Source organism: Aythya marila (assembly GCF_965140915.1).
Source record: "Aythya marila genome assembly, chromosome: 23".
NCBI lineage: Eukaryota > Metazoa > Chordata > Aves > Anseriformes > Anatidae > Aythya > Aythya marila.
The window spans coordinates 1517168-1543049 of NC_139064.1; the positions used below are offsets into that span (position 1 = coordinate 1517168).

Genomic DNA, 25882 nt, shown 5'->3' on the forward strand with positions numbered 1-25882 from the left:
CAAAGTTGAGTTTCCTTTGGAAGTTCCGTGTTTTTTTCCCTGTAAGTACAACTCAGCGCTGCATGAACTCTTGATGTTCATTTTTTTTTCTGTCTTTTGCCTCTATCTACTGGTTCTTTCATGGGGAAGACTCCTTGTTTCTATGTCATAATTTTTAAGCTTGTTTGTCATGTCTCTGGGTTATGGTGCAGTTGTTATCACCCTGAAGCTCTGGCCTGTTTCTCAACATTACTGGATTACGTTTCATGCAAGACTCTTGATCTGTAGAGAAAACTTGTCTGGGGAGAATGGCGAATTACCATCTCAGAGTAACTACCAAATGATGCAAGGATCTGTCACTGGATGCAGAGTCGACTCTCTCCTCTCTCTGGGGTGGTTTTGTGTTTAGTTTGTGGGAGTAGGCAGTGTTGTTTAAAAGGTGATGGCAGTCCAACATGGTCTTGTGCTCAGTGCCTTTTGAGCATTTTAAATGAGCTTGATGTTTGCTGGCCTGCTTCCATTCCTTAAGGCTGAGGCTTGAAACTGAACAGCAGGAGAGAAAAATTGCCTTCTGAGGTTAGAACTGCGGTAAGTAATGCACTTCCAAATGTCAGCTTTGGTGTTTCCTCTGCCTGTCAGCACAAGTCAAGAAATGTGCATGAAGTCAAACTGTATTTTTAAATAGCACCATACACAACTGAATAACATGGAATACTCAAACTCGTCCATGGAGTGGTGCCTTGCTAGGAGAGAGAACAGAAAGTTAAGAACTTGATAAGTGATAATTTGTGAAACCACTTTGATTATTAGGTGGAGAGTGAAAGCACTTACTCCGATTACTGTGAAACCATCTATCAAAGGATTTGATCGATTGAAAGATCAAGTAAATGCTGGTGGCTAGTTTACTCTGGTAGATTTTACGGGTTTTTCAGAAGATCTTGTCTTGTGTTGGTGATCAGAAAATGTCTTACTTGTCTTTTCATCAAGTATGTGTTGTGTTGTTTTTTTTTTTCATTTTAGTACCACCACGCAATTTGGTAATTGATATCCAAAAAGAAATTGCTGTTGAGGGAGAAGAGATTGAGCTGAACTGCACTGCCATGGCCAGCAGACCAGCCACCACAATCAGATGGTTCAAAGGAAACAAGGAGCTAACTGGTAGATGTATCCTCTAAGTCACTTGTTTGTTTTTTGTTTGTTTGTTTTTACATGGCTGAAATAATTCATGTAATGTTGTGTATTTGTTCTCTGCCACTTAAAAAAAAAAAAAAAAAAAAAAAAAAAAAAGCTGTTTTAAACACCAGCTTGGGAACAAAAGAGTATGTGGGCAGACTTAAATTATTCTTTAACACAAAAGGGCTGAACTTCATTTTGTCCTCTGCCTACCTGCCAGAATTGAACACAGGGTTCTGGAGCCTTTCTGTAACTGCAGGTGACTTTGAAGAGCCCAGAAACTGTGCAAAGAGTTTATTTCTGTGGTTGTTTATGTGTTTTTCTCCCCTGTTTTAGGTATGAGTAAAATCATTTGCACTTTGAACTGTAAAGATTTTCAGTTCACCTTCGTATCCTGTTCTTTTGTTTATACAGTATTTTTTTCTGTGTTCGGTGCAATATTCATATAAGATGGATTTCTCCCACTCACCAAAATCTGGTCGCTCCTGGTATTAGCACATTCAAGTCACTGACACTGATTGCATGTGTCATGCTGTTAGTTTAAGTCTGCATGTAGATGTGAGCTTGGTTGACAACACCTTTGTGCTGAGACACTGAAGGGCTCTCTACAGAAGTCCAGACTCATTACTTCAAATCCAACCCCCCTACAAGGGCAAGATAAAATCTTCTATTTAAGTACAACACCTACAAGCATCCGAGTATGACACATGCTGAGCGTATGCTGATAAAGGTGGAATGCAAACCTGCTGCTGCTTGAAGTGGTGCCCCACTGATTTCCAGCACCTGTTGTCATCTAAACGTTATACTGATCTTCAGATGATCTCTTTCTTAGTTCCCTTTCCCATTCTGGCGGGCAGCAGTGCAATAGTATTTGACCCTTCATGCTTGACCTGTCCAGCTTCTTGATTGAGTTTTCTTGCGTTGGCAATTGAATCCCAGCTTTCCTTTATCTTTGAAGACTGCTGAGCTGAGTAGTAGCTTCTTGAAATACCAGTTCACCCTGCTGATTCTTTGGATGTTTTTTAAACAGAAGTAGAAAAACTGAAATACTTGGTTTTAGGTTGTGAATAGAGTGAAAATGTAGCTTCTCTGATCAGAAAGCCTTTCCTCTGAATATAAAGGGATGTCACTTTCTGCAGCTCTCCTCGTGTTTTACTTTAATATATTATCCAGAAATATTTTCTGTTTAAAAGACCTCTGCTACAAGTTACTCTTAATGTTTTGACTGTGTGATCTGAATTCTTAAATAAAAAGCCACAGATAAGAGAATCTGGAAGCACAGTGGAGGCACACTATCAGCAAGTGCTTGCAGAGTTCATGGAAAAATTCTTTCTCTCCTGTCGTGTCTTTTCTTTCTTGATTCTGTGTTGTGTGTTACACCACCTAGTAAATCCTGAACTACGCTTTGCTCCCACCATTGTGGTTATTCTCTTCTTCAGGTGGAGTACTGCTGAAATATTTCAGCCTATCAATACTACTTTTAATTAAGTTAATCTGTTTAATCACTTTTCTAGCTAATTGTTGATTCAAGAGTGGGAGGGGATTTGTAGCTCCATTGATTTAAGAGTTTGGGGATTTGGGGATGGTGTAAGGGGATTGTTAATCATTGTGGTAATGTAGTGTAGATTTTAATCAGGAACAAATTCTTGGAGAGGTGTGTTACTCCATACCTGCGTGCATCCCGGCCATAACCTTGTATCTGAAGAGGAGAAATAGATGCTGAAGGGAGCACACCACCTGGGCACAGAAACAAGAAAGGTGAGCGTATCCAGTAGATGCTCCCCCCAGTCACTTTCTGCTTTTCTTTTTCATCTCCCTGCCAGGCAAGTCTGAAGTGGAGCAGTGGTCTGATATGTACACAGTGACCAGCCAGCTGTTGCTGAAAGTGGGACGTGAGGACGACGGGGTCCCAGTCATCTGTTTGGTGGATCACCCGGCTGTCAAAGACTTGCAGACGCAACGTTACCTAGAAGTCATGTGTGAGTAGCAGAACTTGTAATGCTTTTAATGTATAAAATTGCTCACTTAAGACCTCAGGAACCATTTGCTGTATGATTAGATAAAATTATAGTGTAGATGGAGTTTACATTCTGTTCTTTAAAAACTGAAATAAAAATGTTGGGTACCATTTAATAGGTTAAGCCATGACTTTTCCCAGCCCTTTTGCAACAGCATAAATACATTTATTCTCTTAAATAACTTTCCTCACATTGAATTTGCACCATGAAAGGTTCCTGGCTGGGCTTTAAAATTGCCAGGAAAGATTAAATCCAAGTATTTTTCTTTTAGCAACCTACTCTCTTTGAAAGTGTTTCTGTAATACGACATTAAAGCAACTGGCCACCATCGCAAGCTTACTGGCAAAAACTTGCCCACCATGCAAAAGTAGTATTGTTATTTTGCATTGTGAACATACAGCTCCATCTGTTTTTCTAAATTAGGGCAAGATGAAGTATGTGGACTCTGTAGCAACACCACTGACAAAGGCCTACAGATTCTTTGCTATAATGTTCCTAACATGTTCATTGTTAATAATGCATTTTCACTTTGTTTAGGAACTGTTCTACTGTATGTGATGTTAACAGGGTTTCTGAGCAGTTATCTGAAAATACCAGTGGTCACAAATGCAGACATGTCTGACTTTCAGCTGGAGGAGATAATGGAGCTGCTATATGCACGTGCTTCTGCTCAGAAAATGGCTTCCAAAACCAAAGTCAGACGGTCCTCACAACATGGTTTGGGTGCCATGAAAAGCAAGGGCATTAGGATGATTCAAAGCGCATATTTTTGTAGGTTCACTTCAACTATAATGTTACATTAAAAGGGGAAGAAGAGGTTGTATTAATTTATTTCATCTGCTTCGTTATGTAGTTTCATTATGAACATCTTGGTTACAATTCTCGTATCTCTGAAACTAGAGTGAAGTAATGTTCCTGTAATGAGGAAAACAGAAATGATCAGATACTACCTAAATTGGCAGATACTAGATTTCTTGCGACTGTGCTAATGTGTAATTCATTTATGCAAACTTAATGTCCATTAACATTTCTTGTAGAGCTCCATTAGCTTTAATAATACATTAGCACCTTTGTGAGGCTTGATCAAATACTTAACGGGGAAAAAAATCCTATCTTCCCTATTATGTGCAGATACTGAAATCTTCCAGGATATCTGGATATCTTCCCCTTGCTTGAAAGGACATCTGGTTACTTCTAGGCTTCCTTTTAGAAATTGCTCTGAAATCTTGACAGTTTGATGTGATAGGAGAGGATCAATGGTTTGTTTGTTTGTTTTGGGAGGGAACATTTTTTTTCTGTTCTTCCGTTCTTCCTCCATATCAAATAAATCTCTTCCTGGCTATTTTCATCTGCAGTCTTTACAGGGTTGGTTCCATATACAATGAAGGCAAAGCACACGTAAAATACGGTTATTTGGATGTTAAACATGGTGTGAATTAAAATCACAGTTTGTAAACAGAAATTATTTATGGGGACTTGACCCATGTTAGTCTAGTTAGTTGCTTCAGTGGGCAGTAGCAGATGGCTTGAGAAAAGAGTACCAGAAGAAGAACATGTAGTGCCTCGTAACCCTGCAGCTCCCCACGATTAGTGGCTTCAGGACTTCATGTGCTGGAGGATGTCCAGACGTTTGCATTTAATACCTACAGCTGGACCTGAACTTAGGGTAGAAAAGACAGTGGGAGTGAACATTTACCCTTGAGCTTTTCTTGCTTCAGTCTTGTGAGTGCAGCTCAATTCTTCGGAATAACGAGAGCAGAAGGAAACTTCATGTCTTCACCGAGTGGCATCTCAATCAGAGCTTCTGTTGACATGAACTTAGTCTCTTGGGGAACTTAGACTCTGACAATCAGGCCTAATTGATACTTTCTCAATTGCTTTTTAGACACAGGATTTGCAATCAGAACAGATCTCTTCCAGTTGCTGTTCATGCACTTTCACTGACCACGTTGTTACCTTCCAGGCACGCACAATGCCAAATCTCCAAAGCAGCAATATTTAGCATTCAGTGATTGTGGTAGTGTGTGTGGTTTTAGCTGCTTTTCTTGCAGCCACAGAGGTATAACTCAAGATCAGTTGCATGTTGTTTGTTGAAGTGTCTGCTGTTATGTTCTCTCCCCTTAAGTCTTGCCCATTCACACCAAGGGCACAGCAGATCCACCTCTTTGGAACACCAGCAGGACATAGTAAAGTATTTTCTCAGTGGATGTTGTATTTCTCTGCACTTAGTGTATCCTGCACAAGCAGGAAATGTGTTGGGGAAGGACAGGAGGATGATGGATGGAACCTTCTTGGATAATTATGTATTTCTGTCTGACTAAATTTCAGAAAATGGAGAGATTTTGAAAGATATGATTCAAAGTTTTTAAAAAACAGAACCACAGAAGACAGAACAACAACAAAAAAAAATGCGTAGTTTGCAGTGGGGGGGGAGGGAAGGGAAGCACACGTCATCCTCGAAAACTACTCAAAACATAACCTGCAAAAGGGAACAAACAGTGACCTCAGTGCTGTTTGTGCTATCTTTAAATGACAAAAGGCATTTTCAGAGGTTACTCTCCCATAGAGTTCAGCCATTTCCAACATTTTTCTTGTTTCTCACACGCTTCTGGAGGAGACTGACTTTTGTAATGCTCCTGGAGAGAGGAATCAAAGCGGAGATGAGCAGCGGGCAGGGCACGTGCTCTCATGCTGCAGGGCTGGCTCGCCTGGCTGGCTGCAGCAGCCCAGAGTGGAGAGGAGGCAGGCATGTCTTCCTACAGAGTTGCATTATTTTCCCTTCAAAGTGTTTACCTTTTATCTTTTTAAAGTGTTTTTTCTTAAAGCTCGGTATGTCAAATGTTTCTTTTTTGTAAATTAGGATCTTAAGTGTCATTGAAAATCTGGAGCATTTGTACTTCAACTTATTTTGGTGCATTTGGAGATGGCACCTAGAATATGTATTTATTTCATTTTATTGAAATCTTCTTCTCTGCTAAGGAAAAAAAAAAAAAGATGTAGAAATTGAAGTCTGCAAAGTGACCTACTTCACTTTATTTTAAAAACAATTCAAATGAACATTTTCGTCTGTGCTGTAGTTCAAAGAAAATTGCAGATTTGAGTTGTGTGGTTTTTTTTAAGTTTCTCAGTAACTTCAGGAACATATTTCAAACTGACTATTGGCCTTATCACCCCAGGCTGTGGTTGCTCCAGATGCCCTGAACCAGGAAGCAGGTAATGCTCTTGAAGGGGAGATAGGCAGAGTAATTTCAGACGCATGTCACAAAAGTATGGGATTTGTGATAATGTTGAGTAAGGCAGTTGTTCACTACAGTAAATGTGATCTGTCTTATTGGTGCCTTGTTTTCTCCATGGTTATTTCCAAGCATCTTTATAGGTGCTAAGCATATAAAATCTTTAAGGACGGGCACAGTCTTTTTTGCTGTTACCTGAGGGAGAGGAATGGCCATCTTGCTCCTCCTCTTATGTGTGCAGGGGCTTCTCCTCTGGCAAAATAATGGAACAGTTGTGTTATCTGGTAAAATTCTATAGTATGTACCAATAACTTGTTATTATACCATAAGCTAAGCTTTAAAAAATAAATAGCAGGTTCACCTGAAGCTGACCAGCACAGATACTGGGGGGAAAATAAACTTTTGCTGTAGTTAGTGAAACTGAGTAAGACTTACTCATGCTGAGTATTAACTTGTCCTACTCAGGGAGTAAGCTATTGAATGTATAATGTAGCACATCCTGCCCCTTTGTGAATTTTTGAGTAAATGCTTCTATCTGAATGTAGGGTATGTTTTTAAAAAGAAATCTCTGCAAACAAGCAGTTTGTAATATTTATGAAAATCTCCTGGTAGTGCTTTTTAAAAGCAGAGTTTGACAAGTGATGCCATGTACACACAGTAACAATAACACTTCTGTACTTGATTAATAGCTGCACCACTGAACGTATAACCCTGTGCAATGGATGGCCACAATAAGTTACATGGGATTGGTCTGAAAATATATGTTGATTTCGGCTCAAGTTGCTTTCTTTTTGTCATTCCGATTATCCAGTGAGGGATGGAAGACCAGTGCGTTGAGTGTAATTTTAGAAAGGAAATGAAGCACCAAAATGCATTAAAATATCATTAAGGAATTGAATGGAACTAGATACTCTGAAATATTTAAGTTCAGCCTTTGTGGTACTTTTTTTTTTAGGTCATTATGTGATACTGGAGATGAGGTCCTCATTTGACACTTTATCTTGGTTTTAGTTGTTTGTTTTTTATTTTTTTCTGAAGTTATAATGAATTACACATTCATTTTTTTAATACCTACATGTATACCTCTAAAACGTGCATTGATGGAATCTGTTACAGCCTCTGCTGTTATGAGGGGAGAACTCTTTGTGCCCAATTATGTTAAAAATCAGCTATATATGTATGCCGTCACATCTCCAGTAATCCTTATGTTTCTATTGAGTACAAATATTAATTGCATACTATGCAGTGAAGTGATTAACATCAATGTAATTTATCATCTGGAGATTTCTAAAAATGAATAAATGAGTTGTTTTGTTCAGTGAGGTGTTGACCCCTTCAGAAACTTTGATTTAAAGCTTTTTTTTTTTCTTTTTATAAATATGAAAAGCACCACAATCAGCCAAGTGTTCAGTTATTTGATTTTCTGGGGCATTAGCCACTCTTGTTTGTGACATTTCCCAGTTGGGTGCTCGTTTGCAAGCTCATTAATAAGGTTTTCTCAGAGGAGTGTTGTTGGGAATGAAGAGCATACAGTACGGTCTGGACGCTGCGTTTTGGAAGTGTTCAGCAGCAGCATGCAGCTACGTCTTTGAAATGGGAACGTGCACGTACAACAAACCTGCCTGTTCTCCTGAACATGACTGAGCGTGGCATCCCACCACGGTGCACACAGTACCCAGCAGCCGGGTTACCAGCCACTTGTGCCACACACAGCTGTGATCCTGAAGGGACCAAAGCGTGCAGAGCTCGCCGGCTGCAGTGCAGGCTCTGTCCTTCTAGAAGCTAGGGAGAAAACACAGGGTAGCCAGGTCTCTGCTGTCACTGATGCAGACTTCATTTCCTGCTAAGTAAACCTGCTTGATGTTGGGATAAAGGTGATGGCTGTATTTATTATACCTACGTATTATGTTAACTTCTCTGAGTTCTTTTAATATTGAAGACTGTTTTCCTCCTGACCTTTCCCTAGCTTGTGAGTGTAGTGAGATACAAAAGCTGCCAGAAGTCATTTTCTTTTAATAGTTTATCCTTGTTAAAAAATATAGGCAATATACCGTGCTAGTTTGGGCCACAGAGCAAAGCAGAGACGAGGATCTGTATAAAATAAACACCTTTCTTCAGATGAGCACTAAAGCATATTCGGGGTGATTTTGAAGCTAGAATTATCTAAAGTGGGCAAAAACTCTGCTTGACCTGCAGGATATTCTTCTCTTGAGAATACCATCTGTCATTATTTTTGCAAAGAGGTACGCATCAGGAATTAATACAGTAATCACAAAATGGATTTTAAAACTTGGATTCAGTACCTAAATTTACAATGCAGGCAGGAGAATTTTCAGCTGAATCATTGAAAGAATCCATTTTGTAATTTTCTCAGTTGGCAAACAGTCTGGCATTACAAACCACGCTGAGCCCCATGCTGCAGTACCACTATGTCAGAAGCGCTGCAGGAGCAGTTTTGTCTGCTCTTGTCTGCCATGAAGAAACCAGCCATGTATAGTCATGCAATTTACTTAATGTATGTGTTTAGCTGTAATTTGGAGCTGAGAAAGAAACCCTGTTCTGAAAATGTGCACTGGTCCTGAGAGCCCTTCATGCTGCGTGTGCAGCTGAGCGATGGTGGTAATGGAAGTGCCAGGAGGACCTCGGTGCTGCTCCTGGGCTGTGGTGGGGCAAAAAAAAAACAGTGGTTGTTTTTCCTCAGCTGTGTTTTTGTGTGTTTGCCCCCAAAAGCAGCATGTGGGAAAGAAGGCTTATTTTTTTTGACTGTGTTCCTACCTCAGCTGGGGTGGTTGTGTGGGCAGGAAGGGTTGACTTGTTTGCCGCTGTTGGTGGTTGGTGAGTTGGACAAGTTGAGAAAAAAACATCCCCTGCTAAAGAAATGCTTCATAGACTGTTTTTATTGTGTTATTAATGACTGTTTCAGTGCAATGTTTGTGTTTAAAGTGGACAGATTGCTGCACTGTAGGAGCCATATCACTCTGAGATTGCTGGAGGACCAGGAGCTGCTGGAGTGTGATGATTCAACTCGGAGGAAATGATGTGGCCCCAAAGAACATCTACCTCAAGTGTGATGTGTTTTTCTTTTGTTTTGCAGCTTTTAGCAGCTTTTGTGCACAGTGAAATTACATGGATATAGCCACAGAGTTAAATGTACTGCACATTTTCCTCATTAAGCATATTCTGATTGTGTTTCAGGGGGAGATGTTGTTCACGTGCCTTCTTGCATTTGCCAAGAAAACCACCCTTTTATTTAAGGTTGTATTTCCAAGCAGGAGTCATATCTAGTGTCTATTAGCATCCTTGTGGGCTGCAATACCCAAGACTTCAGCCACAGGCTCGGCAGTTGTAGGAACCTGCGCTGCCACCATGCAGCACTTACTGCATGCAGAGAGACGTGCTGTCTCCAGCAAGTGCTGCCGTTGGGTTTAGTCTCGTTACAAACAAGATAAATGTTTTCAGCAGAGCTTGGCTGTGTTCCCCTGGTCAGTGCGTTACGGCACAGGCAGAAATTCGGAGTACCTGCTTGACCTGAGCTGGCCTGGAGCTGGAGAGGACCGAGGTGATAGCATGAGCTCCAAAGGATGCATCCAGCCTGGAGCAACCAGAACCAGGCACAGTGGGGCAGGGGCGAGAACTGCTGGGGGTCCCAGGCAGGCTCCTCAATGCACCCATGCAGCAGTGCCGGGGCCCTGCAGGAGATCAGGCTTACCAGATCGGTCTGGCAGCACTCCCTGAGACAACAAGCTCACCTGTCTTTGAGATCATAGGTCTCTCTGATGAAAATAAATGGGTAGAAATAATGGGCTTAGGCTTTTGTAAGACACCGAACTCTGTATAACGTGATATCCTGACTGATTAATGAGATCTAAGCATAATCGATGGAGCGCACATTTAAATGGATTAAGAAATCACTAACTGGCAGATCTCAAAGAATAGTCATTAGGGAGTAATCAGCAAGCGATGGTATTTTTAGAGCAAATGCACTGGCCTGGGTGCTTGGCCTGATGCTCTTCAGTGCTCCCGTGACTCATTTGGAAGTTCTTAAAAAAAAAAAAAAAAGTTAAAAAAAAATAATAAATCACTGTTAATAATCTTTGCTGATGACCAGAAAACTGGCTAATGCTTAATAAGAGGAAGAGTTGTGCATGCACAGAACATCTTGAGTTTTTGTAGCTTCTGAACCACAGCACTTTAAAACTCTGAAAGGTGAGCGGGTGTAGGCTATATCCCTTCTTCACAGAAGTGCAGCTACATCCTGGAAAACACTTGGAGTGCTGTAGTGGGAAAAAGCCTGATGTAAGGTTTTGCCAAGGAAACCAACCTGACAAAGCCAGTGCTTCCTTGCATGTGTGAAGCAAGGAGCTAAGGCTAAGATGATGGTTTTTCTCTTCTGTGTTGGTGAGACCATTACTGGAATATTGCACGGCACCTTCGTGAGCAGACTTTGAAAAGATGCTGGAAAATAGGACAAATTGCGGAGAACAGGAAGAAACCACCCAGGAAGAGACTTAAAAAGCTCTGGCCAAATCTGTCCTACCAAAAAGTATTGAGAAGCAATTTGTTCACAGGATAGAAGAACAGCCATGGGGAGAATGTGCGAAGTACAAAGGGAACTGTAATCTAGCAGGGGGAGGCAAAACAGAAATCTTTGGCTAGAAGTTAAACTAGACAAAATGAGGACAGAAGATGCATCTTAAATGCGTCTCAATTTGTCAAGACCTTTCTCAAGAGAAGCAGCAGGTTCTCTGTTTCTCACATCATTTTAGAAGAGGACGCCCTATCCGTGCCTCGGTCACAAGCAATTAGGCTGGACGTGGAGCCTGAAACGCATGGCGTCAGCCCAGAGGCGATGCACAGAGAGGGACGAGAGGGGATCTGATGGGGGAATGAGCCAAGCACTGCTGCAGCTCTGCCAGCACACACGGCCCACGGCTCCCAGTGCAGCTGGAGGTGAAGCCCCGAGGGAGCCAGGCTGTCCCATGGCACCGCCTGCACCGGAGGAGCCGTCAGCATCCCAGTTGCTTGCGAAATTAAAATACAGGTTGTTAGGCGGAGAGGGAGGAGAAGGAGCATTTTTCATATTCAGGCTGACTTCAAGACTGTGGGAGGCTGAGGGGGCCGGGCTCGTGTACACCATAATTGACCAGCGGGGCAAAGAGCAGGGCGTGCTGTCGCCTCTCTAAAGGCTGCCTTTCGGATGCGTTACAGGCACACGGTATGCATGTTGTAAAAGAAATCTCATCAAATGCAGAATGGTTTTGTAATAAGTTTTTCAAATTGGATGCTGCTACAGTGTAACCTTTAGACTACTGGTATTTAACCTTGTATATCACTTGTAGCTTTTGAATGAATTTAGCTTAATAAAGGTACCTTATTAAATTACTAGGCTTTTTTTTTTTTAAAGCCACTAGAAATAGGCATACTAGGAAATAGCTTGGGGTTGTTAGATCTAATTGTCTGCCAGTGGAGTATATTGTGGCTTAGATGTGTAGATGCAGGCATTTATTTTTATTTAGTAATCCAGCAATATGATATTATGAAGTTCCAAGTTAAGTATTTCAGGCTGTTGGAATGCACTTGGTAGTAAAAATTCTTCTGCTGCTTGCCTTATGCCGTAGACTGCCATCTGAGATGGTGATAGCCCCAGATTATACTACCACAGATGTCACTACTGGAACGTGGCCTTTTTAATAAAGTGGCTAATAGGTGGCAAACTGCTAGTACAGGCCTTGAAAACCATCACAAGCTTGCTGGTGTCAGTTACTAAATGTCACAATTGCAGGTAGGAGCTGAGCTCAGAATCCCACAGTGCCTGGCATTTTACAAAGCTTTACCTAACAGAGTGTATAATCTGAAGAAAATAGATTCTGACTTTGTCTGAGATGGGATGCTTAGCAGTAGGAGTAGGATTAAAGATCGTTTAAATGTGTGTCCTAAAAAAATAATAATAAAAAAATCCCCTCCCCCAAATTCTTGGTCAAAGCAAGTGAAATTTTCATTGTATACTACAAGCCTAATTAAAATGTCAGTTCTCCTGAGTGCCAAGCCATCCTTCTGAATCCTTCAGAATTTTGAAGCACTTCCTATTTCCATAAGTGCCTTCAGTAATTACTCGCATGCTGGTGAGTCCTGCTTAGAAGAGACATTCACTGTGATAACTCTATTGGGAATGTTCTTGTCTTCACGAGTACATGTATGTGTGCTAATCAAGTCCAGATTTATATTGTATGTGACACCTCTACAGTGTGCAAATCAAAATGGTATAGATTCACTTTCCTTCTTACATTTGATTAGTAGAGACTATGGAGCTAGAACGCTGAAGTGGAGGGGGGCAGTTTCTGTCGCTTTGGGAGAGCTTACTTAGCTTGCAGTTTATTCTCAGTACAACAAGCCTTCAGTGTATTGTTGCTTTCCATAAGTAATTGACAGCTGGTAAACATCTCGTTAGAAATACTAAAATTTGTCTCCTAAAAACAGGATTGGAGCAACAGAAGAGGCAAGCTGCAGAAGATCTCACCCATGGCTTTCCCAGCCCAGGGATGCCGTTCAGGGTAGCCCTTGTGTTCCCCTGTATATAGGGCTGGAAAGGTTTTCCAGTCTTTTCACAACACACAGTGTAATAGCATCCATGTTTCTGGCATGGGCCCTTAGGTACTGTCACAAAGCAAATAGTAAATAGTAAGCAGATGGCCGAGGTGGGGTGACTGTGAACGAGAGGGGTAAGTGTGAGCATAGCACGTGAGGTGTTGCTTGTGCCATACTTGCTGCATAATACTGTTTCACTGGTCGTCCTGTGTTTATGCGTTGTGTAAGTACTTGTGTTGCAGACCAAACCCAGTGTGGTATTTCAGCACTGTTCTTTGTCTTCCTGTGTTTTTTTTTGTGTGTGCATCTGTGCCACTGCCCCACAGGACTGGGTTGTGCGTCTGGGGCTTGGACCTTGCCGGCTGGGGAGCACCTGCCCCTCGCTGCCACGGCACAGCCCAGGCACCCTTTGACGGGGCTCAGCTCCAGGGCACGCACCGAGGTTGTGTCTGCCCTCCTAGGGATGGTCTTTGCTCACACCTGGAACGTGCTGGTGGCTTCCACGCATCTCTTCTGCACGCTCGAAGCGCTGAGCAACGTCACTGTTTGGGGGTCAGCTCCTGTTCTCAGGCACGCTGCATTCCTGTGTTTCCAGAGGAACTGGGACTTTGCAACTCAGGCGTGTAACACACTTCCAGAACGTCGTAATCCGTGTGCTGCTGCTGTGCTTTCCAGCCTGCAGATACGCCTTAGTTTCATAGCTGCAGGAAGCATCTGTAATGGGGATTAGTTTATAAAATGTTTGTGGTATAGTCATCTCAGGAGAGGATTTACTAGTGTAGCTTATTCCATTACTGAAAATTATGAGAGTTTAAATTGGTTAAATCCTGACATGGATTTTTTTTTCTAATCTCTATTATTCCACAGGAAGCATGTTAATGAGTTAAACACAGTTAATAAAATGCAGCAAGCCGATATTTTTGGTAGCAGTTACTCTCAAAGGAACGAGAAACATTTAAATTGTTTCAACCTTTATGCATACTGATTTTTTGCCTTCCTTTATTTCTTACAGTTGAGTAAATTCCTGAAAAATATATATGGCCTAATGGCATTTGTAGTATTGAATTGATTTTTTGCATTGATAACATTTTAGCTACAGCTTAGATTGCGTTTTTAATCTTTGTTTCAGTTATAGAAGGTAATGAATTTTTTAATCATGGACTCCACTGTGTTTTGTGTGTGTGTGTGTTTTTTTTTTTTCTCCTGCAGGGTCTTACTAAAGTGGTTTGAAGCTGGATCCCTAACTATAAATGCTTTAATTCTCTGTGTTTATTTTAGGATTTAGAAGAGCTTCATTTGGACTAACTAAAATCTTCCATTGTTTAAACAAAAGCATCAGTGGCTGTGATTTCTTTTTGTGTTTCTAACAAACATCTCTTGTAAAGCCAAACGTATTAAAATGCATGGACACAAAGTGTTGTCATACAGTAATATATGATACATGATAAAACGTATCAATTCTGAGAACCACAAATATCTCCGGTTTCACCTCAGCATGAAGGCAAATGAGTTCCTTTTAGCTTGAGTGAGTTCAGAGATAAACTCTGGTGCAGCAAAAAGCATTTCCCGGGAAACGGTGGTGCTTCAGTCGGAGTACAGATCTCCGATCTGCCTCGCGTCTCCTCGGTGCTAATCACTTCAGCTTGAAGCAAATACCAAGTTCACTTACTGATTAGACAAATGGCATAGAGGGGGCCGAGAGGAAAGCAGTGATGATGACTGTCTTTTGGTGTTCAGTGCGTAGAAATCTGATTCTGTTTGACAAGAAAATTTATGAAATGATGTTTTTGTCATGCAGATAAGCCTCAAGTGCGGGTTTCTCAGAATTACCCAGTGCAAGGCCTCACGAGAGAAGGGGAGCCACTCGAACTGACGTGTGCAGCTTTTGGAAAACCACAGTAAGTTGGAAACTACCAGAGGATGGACCAGGCTGTCTGGCAGTGATGGGGCCATGCTGCAGGGCCACGCAAAAATGCATGTAGGCATTTCTGGCCTCTTTAGCTGTTGCAGAACTTAGTGTGCCATTTTCTGCTGCGAAGGCAATGCAAGGGTATGAAAAAGAAAGTATGGAGATCTCCTTTCTGCACCTGAGCATATGCTGCCAAATTAAGATATCTGTTTTGATTTGCATTTATTTTTATATTAAAAAAAAAAAAAAAAAAAAAAAGGTTGAGGATTTTTTATTGTAAGAACTCCCGGGAGCGGAGTAAGCCCTCTGATGCAGAATGGACAGGCAGTAGCGTGGGTGCCACACAGCCATGCATCTCCTCCCCAGGGAGGTCTCTTCCCAGCTTAGGTGTCAATTGATTTCAATTAATCTGCAAAAGCAAGGTCAGTGGCCTGTGTATTGAATCCTAGTAAGGTGCAAGTATGCAGAAGTGCAAACGGCCCAAAGAACTGAGCACTTCTAAAAGTGGAATGGATCTGTAAGGTAAGGCAGTCTGTCTTTCTGCTTATATTGATTATATGATGATTCTCCTCCGTATTTGGTGGCCTATGTTTTTTCTATGAAATGCAAGTTGTATTCTTTCTCCTCTTCATACCATGCCCTTGAGGCTTTCTTACATTGCTTAAGAAATTTATGCATCAGGAAATTCCTGACAAGAGAGGGTAGATTTTCTTCCACACTTCCATTGTTGTTCTAATTTAAGTTTTGTTGACTTTTTTTTTTTTTTTTTTTTTTTTAATACTTCCTCTCCCACTTGGCTTTATGGTTGTCAAGTATTTACGATCCTTTTTTATTTTCATCATGTTCATGAGGTTTCTGCAAACATTCCCGAAGTCTGTCAGCGTCTCCTTGGTAGTGAGCCCAGAACTGAAGGGATACTGCAGGTGTAGTCGAACTTGAAGTCATCCAGTTTGACAGTTCTGTTTCTGTGGGCAGGGACAGGAAGGGTCTATGCAGCTCAGAAGTGAGAAGGCTTGTGATACTGTCATCCTCCACGGTAGTGTCCTACCTCACCTAGATTGTTTTGTTTATTTCCACTTCTCAGTTTCTTCTGTTCAGCATGTGGCTGATTCCTTCCCTGTACATTAGAGACTGAACAATCCCATTTGAATATCTACTCCCTGCTCAGAATCTGTCAAAGCCCCTTTGCATTTCTCCTCTCATGGGTAACTGCAGTTCCTCCCATTTGCTATCATGTGGGAATTTAATGAATAGGCCTCTTTACCTTTTTTTTTTCCAGGCTATGAATAAGACATACACATGTTAACTAAGACAGACACATCTCCCAGGCTGTATGCCACTTAATGTTACGGTGATGCTAGTAATGTGCTAGGAATTTCCTTATGTAGGTCATTTCACCTGTCTCTCTCAAGGCATAAGAAAATGTGCAGTAAAATGTTTCTGTTTAGTTTTTTATTATTATTATTTTGTTTGGGAAAAAAATAATAACAAATTTCATAAAATCCTTTGCAGAGGTTTAGGATGAACAGGGATGTTTCTTCTGTTAAAATCCCTTCTCTGCAATATTTTGCAACACAAACATTGGGTTGGGGGAAGTTCAGAGAAAAACAAAACACGAGAAAGTAGAATTTACTGTTTTGGTATTAATATAGGTATTAAGTTTTCAATGTCCAAGGTTAGACAGTTAAAGAAAACAACAAAATCCCGTGACAGAAGTGGGAATATGCTGAAACCATGAAACCATCCCTTTTAGGATATTCACATCTTTGAAAACAGGCTGCTGTGTAGCGCATGCAGCATGTGAAACCCTGGGACTCCAAAATCACTAATAGCTTTTGAAAGCTGTAGCCAGGAGCATCAAAACCTTTCCAACAATGTTGAGGTAAAACTGCAACTGTGGCTCTGCTGTCTGGAGAGCTGCTGTTGTAGGGCAGAGGCTCGCACGTTAGCGGCGTGTTCTGCAGCCTCGCCAGGCAGTAAGTGCCATGGATGGGAAAGCAAGGAAGAGCACACCAAGCTGTTGCCCAAAACCAGATGTTGACTTTGTAGCAGGCAACTGATTTTATTCAGTATTTTGTCCATTCCAGTTGTGGGGCTGGGATGTTGAGACTTTAGGAGCTTCTATTTCATTACGGTAGTCTCCCATATGGACACCGTAAAAAGCCCAGGCTATTTTGATACCTTTAACAGTGCTAGCTCCCAGTAGAATATGACTTGCAAACTTCGTCTTTGGAACTAGGCAGTCTGACAAATGTTTTACCCTGTAGACCTCCCCTTTTTAAGAACTTAGTGTTCAGTTGTCCTAAAAACTGCTATATATTGCTGGCGAAGGCTGTCTCATAGGAGTAGCTGATTTGTCCCTACTGCTATTTAAAAGTTTTCATAGTAATAATTATTTATTTATTCTTAACAAGAATTCCCCAGGCCCTGAAGCACTTCTTTTCTTTACTAGCTCTAACAGACATGCTAATTTCGTTCCCTAAATTATGCAAACACGATACTCATTTTGGTTCCATTAGTAAAAGGATGCAGGAAACAGGCTGCCAATTGGAGAAGCATAATTGGGGGAGAGAAGAAAGGTGTTCCTGTTTGCTAGCGGCTAAAATTCTGTCACTAAGCAGTAGAGCCAAAACTGAGGTAAATAGGTCTATCACGTCTCTCTGTGAAATGGTTCAAACTTCATGAAAATGTACTTGTTCTGTCACATGTCCAGATCTGCACTCAGAGCACCCTGTGGATGCACATTTTAGTCCATAGATCTCAAAGATTTCAGGTTTACTGAATAAGTGAATGATTAACCACTAATGAACTTTCTTCCTGCTTGCATTAGTGTCTTCAGAAAATATAAGGTCTGGATACAGTTTCCTGTTGGGTTAAAATAAATTTAAATTGAGGAAGCCTGACAGCATCTGGGCTTGAGTAGTGCAAAAGCATGTGTTTGTTTCTTTACAGTTTTTCTTGGTTTGGGCTTTCTGTCTGTGGATGAACTATTGAAGATGCCATCTTTACCATAGGAAAATAGTAATGTGACTGTTTCTTTTTCTCCCTCCTCTGTAGGCCTACGGACATGAGGTGGTTAAGAGTAGATGATGAGATGCCTCAACACGTTGTAGTGTCTGGTTCAAACCTTCTCATTAGTAACCTAAACAAAACAGATAATGGTACATACCGCTGTGAGGCTTCAAACGCGGTGGGGAAATCACATGCGGATTACATGCTGTTTGTATACGGTACGTGAGAAAAACCACCGTTCTTCTAGACTCATTTACACATAATTGCAACATACCTCTCTCTGAAAGCTTTTAAAGAAGTTAACGTTTTGCTTTCTGCAAGAATTACAGATAGCTCCCAACACATCTACATTATACTGGGCTGGGGTAGGGGCTGGAAAAGCATTTCTTTTGCTTCTGTAACTCTTGGTGTCGTGCATCAGGTGCAGAGCCATTAAGTTCCTTTCTCTGGAGCTGCCTTTGTGGACTTGCTATGACACTTGTGCATTGTCAGATGAGGCCTGAGAAAAGGCCAGAACGGAGGCATGGGGAGAACTGTGAAGTTCTCTAGCCTGACAGTTCTCACAGGACTTCTCCGATATATTTTCCTTTTTGTAATGACTTTTCCAGTGTCTTCAGCAATGGTGCAGGGTTGGCTTTTTTTTTCTTTTTTTTTTTTTTTCCTTGTTTTTTATTAGCAAGTTAAATGACTGAAGAATCAGCCAGCATCCCTGGATAATTGCAAACCAGTAAATAAACTGGAGGAATGAGATGTCTTAAGCCTATATGTGGCTGCTGAGCAGACACTAAAACATGTCTCAGCATCTTTTTGAAGTGCTATTAAGTACCTACTTTAATACTTCGGTTCCTCTGTATTATTTTGCCATTGCTCTAAACCTTGTTGTTCTCTTGTCATGAGGTGTTGCACATAATGAAGATTCAGCAGGCACTTGAGGAGTGATCCCCCACTTTAATTGTGAACAAGTCCCCTGGGCTGCATATTTGAACTTTATCTGTTAGAGTGTTTATTGTGTGGCATTGCTAAGCTTTGGTGGGTGTTGCCTGTTACTCGGATGGGACAGTGACGTGCTCTGGTTTGAAGTTCAATCCATGCAACAGCTGCTTGAAGCTCTGCAGTCCAAATTCTCTTGTGTTTGCTCTGATCCCAGTAAATAGTTGGGAACATAATATCACCTATCCGGTGCCAGTGGTATGTCACCAGTTTTGGGCTCAGTCTTAGAAACTTGCCCAGAGACTGTAGCTGATAACAAACCTTACAGCTCTGAGCTGAAATTGGACTCCTGTACTGCAACATACAGGTAGTGCTCTAGTGCCTGTAGCTCCGAAATACTCCAGCTTACAAAATGAAGTCAGATATGAATTGATGGTGGAATAAGTCACTCTTGGTGTAAAACTGACTGTTTACATCACTATCTGAAGAAACAGCAAATGTTGGGGGAAGTAGTAAAGAAGCTGAAATAGGATACAGGCAGCAACCCATGAAAAGCATGGAAAGCTACTGCAGTAAAGCAGTTATAGAAGAGGTTGTTTAATTCCTTGTGTAGTTTAATGTACCTATTTTGGCCCAAGTGAGTGCTAGAATAACTCTCACCAATGTTAATGACCTGGTTAGTGCCCAGGTTCTGTAAGGCTCGGGAGGAACCATTACAGAGGATCTAGCTGAAATGTGTGTCCCTGCAGACACACCAGGGATTTGGTGGGCTCTGGAGATGGAACACCATTCTCACCTGTAAATGTGGTCTCAGTAAGCCATTTAGACCTCATATTAACTCTCACAATCATTAATTATTTCATGTTTTTGATGTGGGCAAGAATCAGATTACACAGGAATCCATCAGAGCTTTCACCCCTTGTGATTCAATTCCCAGGAGGAGACGGTGTTATTGTAAAGGTGATGCAGCTTCCCAGGGGATATTAACCCGTGGACTCTAGCTCAGGTACCCAGTAGGCATTTTGGCATGTAGGGAGGCATTTCATGGTCTGTCAGGAGCTCTCTGTTAAGTAATTGTTTTACATCCCATCCCATTCCGTTCCTGGATGTCTGGGAGCGTCCTGCTATGATTCAGCACTCTGGGCAACAGAAAGAATTCCTTTAGACCTGAATCGAGAAGGGAGACCTCCAGAGCTGCTGATGTAGTGGAAGTGGTTAGGCTGTGGTCATCATCTGAAGCCCTTTGGCATAGAATCTAACTCAAGGTGTCACCAAAGGAAAGCAGTGTGGCTGGGTTGAGTGTGAAAAGGAGCTGCTGGTCTCAGTCCACGTGTCAACAGAAAGCACTTCTCCAGCCTTTGCTGAAATTAAGGAATAGAAATTAAGGAATAATATACATGCCTATGCAGTCTGTATCCCTGCAAAAATGCCTCTGTAGGTGTGTGAAAGATAGTGGGAGGATGTGCTCGCTGCTTGTCCCCTGCCCCAGCTGTGGACAGGACTCAGTGGCCACCGTGGTGCTCCCTGCCCGCATCCAGCTCCCCTGGGAGTGGGGGGACGTGCACATGGGGCCGTCCCCACCAGAGGCATGGGGCAGGCACACCTTCACGGGAGGTAGGGGTGGTTTAGCCTCCGGACAAACAAATGCACCAGCAGTTAAATGGCATTAAGTGCAAATGATTGCGAGCAGCCAGGACTTGCAAAATAACCGCTGCAAATCTGTGCTTAACACACCTTGCTCTGTTCACACATGGTGTAAGGATGTCTAATCCCATTGACGCAGACTGGAAATATGCTTGTTTTTAAAATTCTTTTCACGCTTTTCCTCCCTGTGGGAGTGGGCAGACACATTTTTCTAGAAACTTCTGGCACAATTAGCAAACATTCATTTTTTGCATTTATCAAGGAAGAGTCTGCTGCACAGCACCATTCCCAGTGCAGGGTGTGAGATGAGCTGGGATTATCTGCCTCTGCTGGCACGATGAAAGGGCAGGGACTTTATTCCTGTGCTTCTGTTGTTCCATCTCTACTACTGTGGAGAAGTGGCAGCATCTCATCAGCATGGCCTTGGGCAAAGAGCAGGAAGGAAGTTTTAGGAGCAGGACAAAATGGCACTCAGCGTAAATGACCACTTCCTTTTATCTGTCTCCACAGTGAAGCGAACTCCAAGGTAATGTTTCTCAACTTTCTGAAAGTTGTATGGAATACAATAAAGGTGCAGCATATAATTAAAGTTCAGATGTATTAATTAGGGAATCTGAGAGCTCACTTGGAGATAAAAGAGTAGCAGATGTGTTAGTGATGAAAAGTTGACATGCTATAGAGAAAACCTAAAATCAAAAGCCTCTGAAATGTTTCATGCTCTATTATTGCAGGATGAATCTGTAGTTCAAAGTCTTCCCGACTACTTAGCACATTCAGTTTGATCATCTGGGCATTGATACATATTTTTTCTTTTACATCTTCTCATATCTACCTTCTCCTGCCCAATAGTTTTGATGAGGATGTGCCCCTGTACATAATATAAATACTGGGAAGAGTGGCAGTGTTTGATTCTTAGCAGGTCAAGTGTCTCTGAGAAATGGTTATTAGTTACAAAGAGAAACATCTCAGTATCTGTGTTTCTCATTAATGATGCACTATGAGCAAAACCAAGAGTGTTGAAATGAAATTGTCAGAAAAATATCGGCTTTTTTATAAAAAGATATGGTGATTTTTTTTTTGTACCTTGAAATTGATATTTAGTAATGATGTTCTCATTTCTTTGTATTTATTACTATCTTTGAAGTAGTTTTTAACATCCTGCTGACGTGTATTCATAGAGGAAGAATAGTGAAGTTAACAGCCCTGGAAAAAAAGTGAGATATATTCATGTGCTGTTGATATTTAGTCTGTTAAGCACAGCAGGGCCCCTCACACAAACCTCCCACCTGGATTTTCAAATGTATATGTAGACAAACAACAAAGCACCATTGTGTCTTTCTTTGTACATGTAAACTGTTCTTTTTGTTGTGGAAAGTGTGCAGTTTATTTTTCTTACAGCTCTCCCATTCCATTTCTCTCTCTCTCATTGACTAATTTATGCTGGGTTTTATTTATTTTTATTTTGTTTAGCATTGTAGAAAGCAAAAAGGGGGGGAGAGTTTCTGGGCCAGATTCTCCAGCTGGTTAATGTCTCTGCATAGCTCCCCGATGCGGATTGAGCTAGAAATTCAGATTCAGCTGCTGAGGATCTGGCCCTTTGTCTTTAAAGCCAGCTGGAAAGTCACCACCTGGTTTTAGAGGAGGAAGGGTACCCAAGAGCTACGCTGCTTCTTAGCGTCCTTGTTTTTTCTCTGATCATTATTGATCACTGTTGTGTTCTGCTTGTTTTTTCTTAATTTGCTTTTTTATTATTTTCCTTTTTATATTTTATCCAGATCCCCCCACAACTATCCCTCCTCCCACAACAACCACCACCACTACCACCACCATCCCTACCACCATCACAGGTATGGTACCTTCATAACCATTGGAAATGTCCTGAATGTTTATTGTCTTTTATGTATTTAAGCAGAGCTTGAAGCCTGGGGAAAAACAACAAACAAATCTCTTGATTTTTTTTTTCTCAAATACATCCACTGTGTGAGTCCTAATCCGGCAGTTCAACGAGTTGGATAGTCCTTACTGCAGGTGTTTCTGAAACATGGAAATTGCCATGTCAGAAAAAGCTATTAATTCAGTTACTGGTGGCAAAAACTGGGTACTTCCAAATGAAGCATATAAATAGCCTTAGAACTCAGTTAACGCGGGGAGTTGTTTCACCCTCAACCCCATCAGTACCAATTTCTGAGCAGTTTGTACTTGGAAGCATAAAGTTTGGTCTTTAGTGGTTTAATTCACCTAATGTAGAGATGCTTTTTCTCATGCATAGGTGTTTTGTGTATTTCTGTAATAAGCTGTCTACCTCAGTCTCACAGAAAAATGAATTCCACCAGTTATTTTTGTATTGAGTCAAAAAGTATCTGTAGGAGCCTTTTTGAGGAGCTGGCTTTTAGAATTTAGCTTTATGCCTGTCTGGTAAGAAAAGATGAACAGAAGCAACTAGGTGATCATGAGACACCACTATTTTACACACATGCATCATATTTCCTCACTAGACCCAACTTTCTCCGCTCATAAGAAAGCCCTTTCTAATTTCTCTGTATTCATTTGCATTGTCATTTTTCTGATGTTTTCTTTTTCAACTGCTGCTTTTGCTTTTTTTTCATTTTTTTCCTTTTTTTTTTTTTCTTTTTTTTTCTTTTTTTTGAGGTAGAAGTGACAAACTGAAGGTGAGAATGGACCATTGAATAGCTAATGGTATAATGTTTATTGTTGCTCTAAACCATCCCCTTTGCAAATACCGTCACGTTTTGTTTGCTTTTATGATTTTGCTCAGCTGATTCTAACTGTCCTGTTCAGGGCATTTTGTGGCTTTTTCCTTCTGAGGTTTTTACAACCAAATCAGATTCCACTAGCATGGACAAGCAATTGAAGTCTTTCTTCCAATGTGCCTTAATACGCACTTTCTGTGCACTGTCTTCCATATATCATTGTGTTGTCTGGACTTTTCCATTTTCTGTCTTCCTCTTTCCAGGTGGCTATTAATAATATTGAACTCCAGGCACCCAGGTTCGGATGCTTGAGGCACTCTGCAGTGAACACTTCCCCATTTTGCAATTTAGTCACTTTATTTCAGTTCTGCTTTTAATCTCTTAACCAATTTTCATTCCAGAATAGTTTTCAAACTTCATTATTTCAAAGTCTCTCTAAGAGCTTTTTGCAGAGAAACTTGGTCCAGTGTCTGTCAGTGTAAAGAAACATGCATACAGTTCTCTTTTGTTTTACAGTAATTTGTTAATGCTTTCGGTGAATTATAGAAGGCTAAAAGGAAGAATTTGTCTTGATGCTTGATTTGACCCCATTATGTTTATGTCAGTGCCTGGTAACATTAACAATTGTCCTTTTCCCTGGAACTGAATTATTATCAGCCTGTCATTTCAGGGATCACCTGAGGACTTACTGTAAAAGTGCATGCCAACCTCACCTGCTATTGCAAACTCTGAAGTAGTAGTTGTTAATAATAAATAGCAGTATTATTGCTTGCTCTTCTGCTGCAATCATTGCAACTTGTTTGTGAATTTTAAGTATCCTCTAGGCTTCTTCACCCAGACTTTTTCCTCAGTCCCCTGTGTACATCCATAACCGCAGTGCACCAGAGCACCACTGACTCTGCCTTAAAAAGTGAGGAAACTCCGTTTTCTCTTTACTCTGAATAATTTCTCACTTCCCTCTCGAGCCTGTTTCCCCTTATAATATTTCCCATCCAGCATTCAAATATTAGCACTTGTAATATAAATTTAGTTCCTAGTACTTCTTCAGGCATACAAGGATCCCAGGATGTCCTTAGCCTTTGAGGGAGCCAGCAGCATGATGTGCCTGGGTGCAGTAGGTGAGTTGTCACCATCTGGTCGCTGCCAGTGATTAAACTCCTGGACGTGAAATCCATTAAGGTTAAATCCCTGCTCCTTACTCTTCCACTCTTGAGCTTAGCACCGTGGGTTCTTCTTCCTGAGAAGACATTACTCCATGGTAATGATGGTCTTTCAGGAAGTGAGGGCTTTCTGACATGATACTTCCCCAGCTATTCCTCCTGGGTAACTTCCCATCAGAGCAAACCATTTCCCTGAACGCAGGCTCAGCACTACCCTTTTTGAGGTTGTTACACTATAAGGAAGTTTGACTAAATTGAAAAATGATTCAGTGTGCACTGCTAAGATTCATTGACTAGCAGTTCTTTATTTCCTTTACAAGCAGAATTGGGGGTTGCTTTTTTGTCAGGCTAGCAGAAGTATTTTGGTTTCAGGTGCGTGTGACTGGCCTATGCTTTTCTCACATCTCTATTTGCAATGATGGAGAATCTACAAGCTTGCTGACCTCCTGTTTGCAAATCCTGGACAGGTTCAGTTGCCTCCTTGATGAATTCCAGTATTGGTTTTGAACTACTGACAAGGCTAGAAATGTAATGAAAATCTAAAATTGTTCATTGATACCAGCAGTTAGTGCTTATGGTACGTAGGAAGAAGATTTGCTAACAAGAAGCTGAGAAGGGAGATTTCTGTATTCTTTCCTGACAGCGATGCAATGCTGAACCTTCTTAAAATGTGTCTGCCCACAAGTTAATAGCTTTTCTCACAAAGAAGAGCTAACATTTAGCCTCACTTCTTTGTGCATAAACGTTTTTATGTATGTTTTCTGTATGTGTTAACCAAGCAACGTGCCTGTACTCCGTTGAAGTGGATGATGCTGTGTGGAATTTTGCCCTTTTGGTAGTCACCAAAACAGTATGCCAATATAGCCAAGTATGACAACTTTCTAAAATCCCTGTCTTTGGATGTTACTGTATCTTTGGCAGGCAGCTGTGTCTGTATTTATCTTAAGGTGAAAGCTGCACTGGTGGAGTGTAACGTGTGCTCCTCCTGCCCCAGAATAAGGGTCACACAGCTGGGCATTTCGGTCCTGCAGGTAGCCCACCACCTGTGGCTGGGTAGCCAGGTCTGATAAACGGGTGGCAAAATTAACTCCTGCTTCCAACCTGCACTGAATGTTAGTAACTGCTGCTGGTCATGCAGGCTCCCACTGCCAGGCGGTACGAAGCCTGGAAATGTACTTTCCTCAGTAGGTACAAGATCTTGTAGATGAAAAAAATCAGGTCAAATTAACATAATCTTTAGAATTACATAGCATAGCAGTGTTGAAACACTTTTTAAAGCCTCAAGAGACAATTGATAACTTAATTCCTGTCATCACCAAACTGTTGAAATATTCTGCTGTGGCATAATGGCTTTGTTAGCAGATGGGAGCATTTCTTGTTTCCGCCAGCAGGCAAGGTGCGAGTAATCTTCCAGCCAGGTTAAAAACATTTGCTTAGGATGAGGAGAGTTTTAAATCTATGTTATTTGACCACCATCTCCCCACCCCTCCACCTCCTATTTCTGGTGTAATTCTGGCCTAGTTTGTGT

General features: G+C 41.3%; 1 protein-coding gene across 4 annotated transcripts in view; it reads left to right on the forward strand.

Moving 5' to 3' along the window:
- The window catches only part of CADM1 (cell adhesion molecule 1), a 177630-nt gene that overhangs the window by 123446 nt on the left and 28302 nt on the right, over positions 1–25882 (forward strand). For all 4 annotated transcript variants that reach the window (XM_082778060.1, XM_082778057.1, XM_082778058.1 and 1 more), the window contains exons 4-8: positions 1000–1137; positions 2976–3131; positions 14787–14886; positions 17955–18127; positions 22259–22330. In XM_082778060.1, coding sequence (XP_082634186.1) covers positions 1000–1137; positions 2976–3131; positions 14787–14886; positions 17955–18127; positions 22259–22330 — 639 coding nt within the window. The remainder of the gene's footprint in view (positions 1–999; positions 1138–2975; positions 3132–14786; positions 14887–17954; positions 18128–22258; positions 22331–25882) is intronic.